The 1,532-nt window shown below is 71.9% G+C and overlaps 1 protein-coding gene across 1 annotated transcript in view; it reads right to left on the bottom strand.

Annotated features, from left to right (window-relative positions):
- PEX11B (peroxisomal biogenesis factor 11 beta) overlaps nt 1-1,530 on the bottom strand; it is a gene marked incomplete at its 5' end in the record, with an annotated part of 2,668 nt that extends 1,138 nt beyond the window's left edge. The window contains 3 exons of the mRNA XM_026046648.1: nt 2-70; nt 313-514; nt 1,434-1,530. Coding sequence (XP_025902433.1) covers nt 2-70; nt 313-514; nt 1,434-1,530 — 368 coding nt within the window. The remainder of the gene's footprint in view (nt 1; nt 71-312; nt 515-1,433) is intronic.
- Nucleotides 1,531-1,532: the final 2 nt, after the last annotated feature.

The following is a 1,532-nucleotide window of genomic DNA, read 5'->3' as shown; positions in this document are numbered from 1 at the left end:
GCGCTCCATCAGCAGCCGGATCTCGTAGGCGTCGCGGCTCAGGTTCACGATGAGGGCGAAGAGGTAATACCTGCAAGACAGGGAAGGAAATCCTGGAGCAGGGAATACCGGGAAGGCAGGAGGGGACACCTGGAAGAGAGCAGGGAATACCGGGAAGGCAGGAGGAGACACCTGGAAGGCAGGGAAAAGCGCAGGAGCAGGGACACAGGGCAGGTACCAGGGACTGACCCCGCAGCTCCGGCCGCTCCCGCGGCCGCACGGGGAACTGCGCGGCCGTAAATCCCAGATGGGAGCGGGATTCAGCGGGATCACCTGAACGAGCGYTGGCTCCACTTGTCCTGGTCCAGCGCGGGGACGAGGCCGGCCTTGCCYGCCCACAGCACGTTGTCGCAGGCCAGGTACATGGCCCTGTTGAGGTGGCCCAGGGTGAYGCAGAAGCGCAGCACCACGTCCGAGAGGTGGATGGCCCGTTGCGCCGCCTCCAGCGCCTCGGCGGAGCTGCCCAGGCGCAGCACTGCGGGGCGGCCGCCTCAGCGCCGGCGCGGACACGCGGAGGCCGCACGGCCACGGGGATGGGGACGGGGGACAAGGGAAGCGCAGCAGGATGGCATGCAGGGGACACGGAGCGGGGGATCCGTGCTGGGGTAACACACATGGGACCGGCAGCAGGGACACACATCTGGGACTCACGCGTGGGACACTCAGGGGACCTGCATTAAGGGGACACCCACGGGACAGCAAGGGGACCCGTAGGGGACACGCACCACGGGGACACCCGGGGGGACACACAAAGGATGCACATGGGAATCGCAAGGCGGGGGGGGCGTGGGGACCTGCAGGGGATACCCAGGGGACCCGCACCGGGGGGGCACCATGGGGACACACAGGGGACACATGCAAGGGATTTGCATGGGGGGCGGGACACGTAGAGGCGACCTAGAGGACCTACCCTGAGGGAACACCCATGGGACCCGCACGGGGACGGGGGACCCGCACCAGGGGGACACCTGGGGGACCCGCAGGGGGGACCCGCGGGGGGCATCCGGGGGACCCGCACGGGGAAGACACGCCGCAGACACTCGGGGAACCCGCGCGGGGGACACCCAGGGGACCCGCACGGGGACGGGGGACCCGCACCAGGGGGACACCACGGGGCCCCACAGGAAACACATGCGGGGGACTTGCACAGGGGGGACACGCACGGGGCACCCCCAGGGGGGACCTGCACTGAGAGAACACCCAGGGGACCTGCAGGGGACACCCGGGGGGCCCACACGGGCAGGACCTCCACAGGGGGGACCTGCACACGGGGACGGCGGAGCTGCAGGGGACACCTCGGGGACCCGCGGGGGACACCCAGGGGACCCGCACGGGGGGACCCGCACGGGGGGAGCGGGGCCGCGCCGGGGCCCCAGGCCGCCGCCCGCACTCACGCTTGCGGCCCAGGCTCAGATGGGCCTCGAGGCGCCGCAGGGGGCCCAGGGCGCCGCCGCCCGCCCCGCTCCTCCGCAGCGCGGCGCCCGCCAGCGCGC

This window comes from Nothoprocta perdicaria, unplaced genomic scaffold (assembly GCF_003342845.1).
Source record: "Nothoprocta perdicaria isolate Ctin4 unplaced genomic scaffold, notPer1 scaffold_451, whole genome shotgun sequence".
In the NCBI taxonomy this organism is placed as follows: Eukaryota; Metazoa; Chordata; class Aves; order Tinamiformes; family Tinamidae; genus Nothoprocta; species Nothoprocta perdicaria.
Note: the sequence above shows the minus strand (reverse complement) of the source record. Positions and strands in the feature narration are given on the sequence as shown.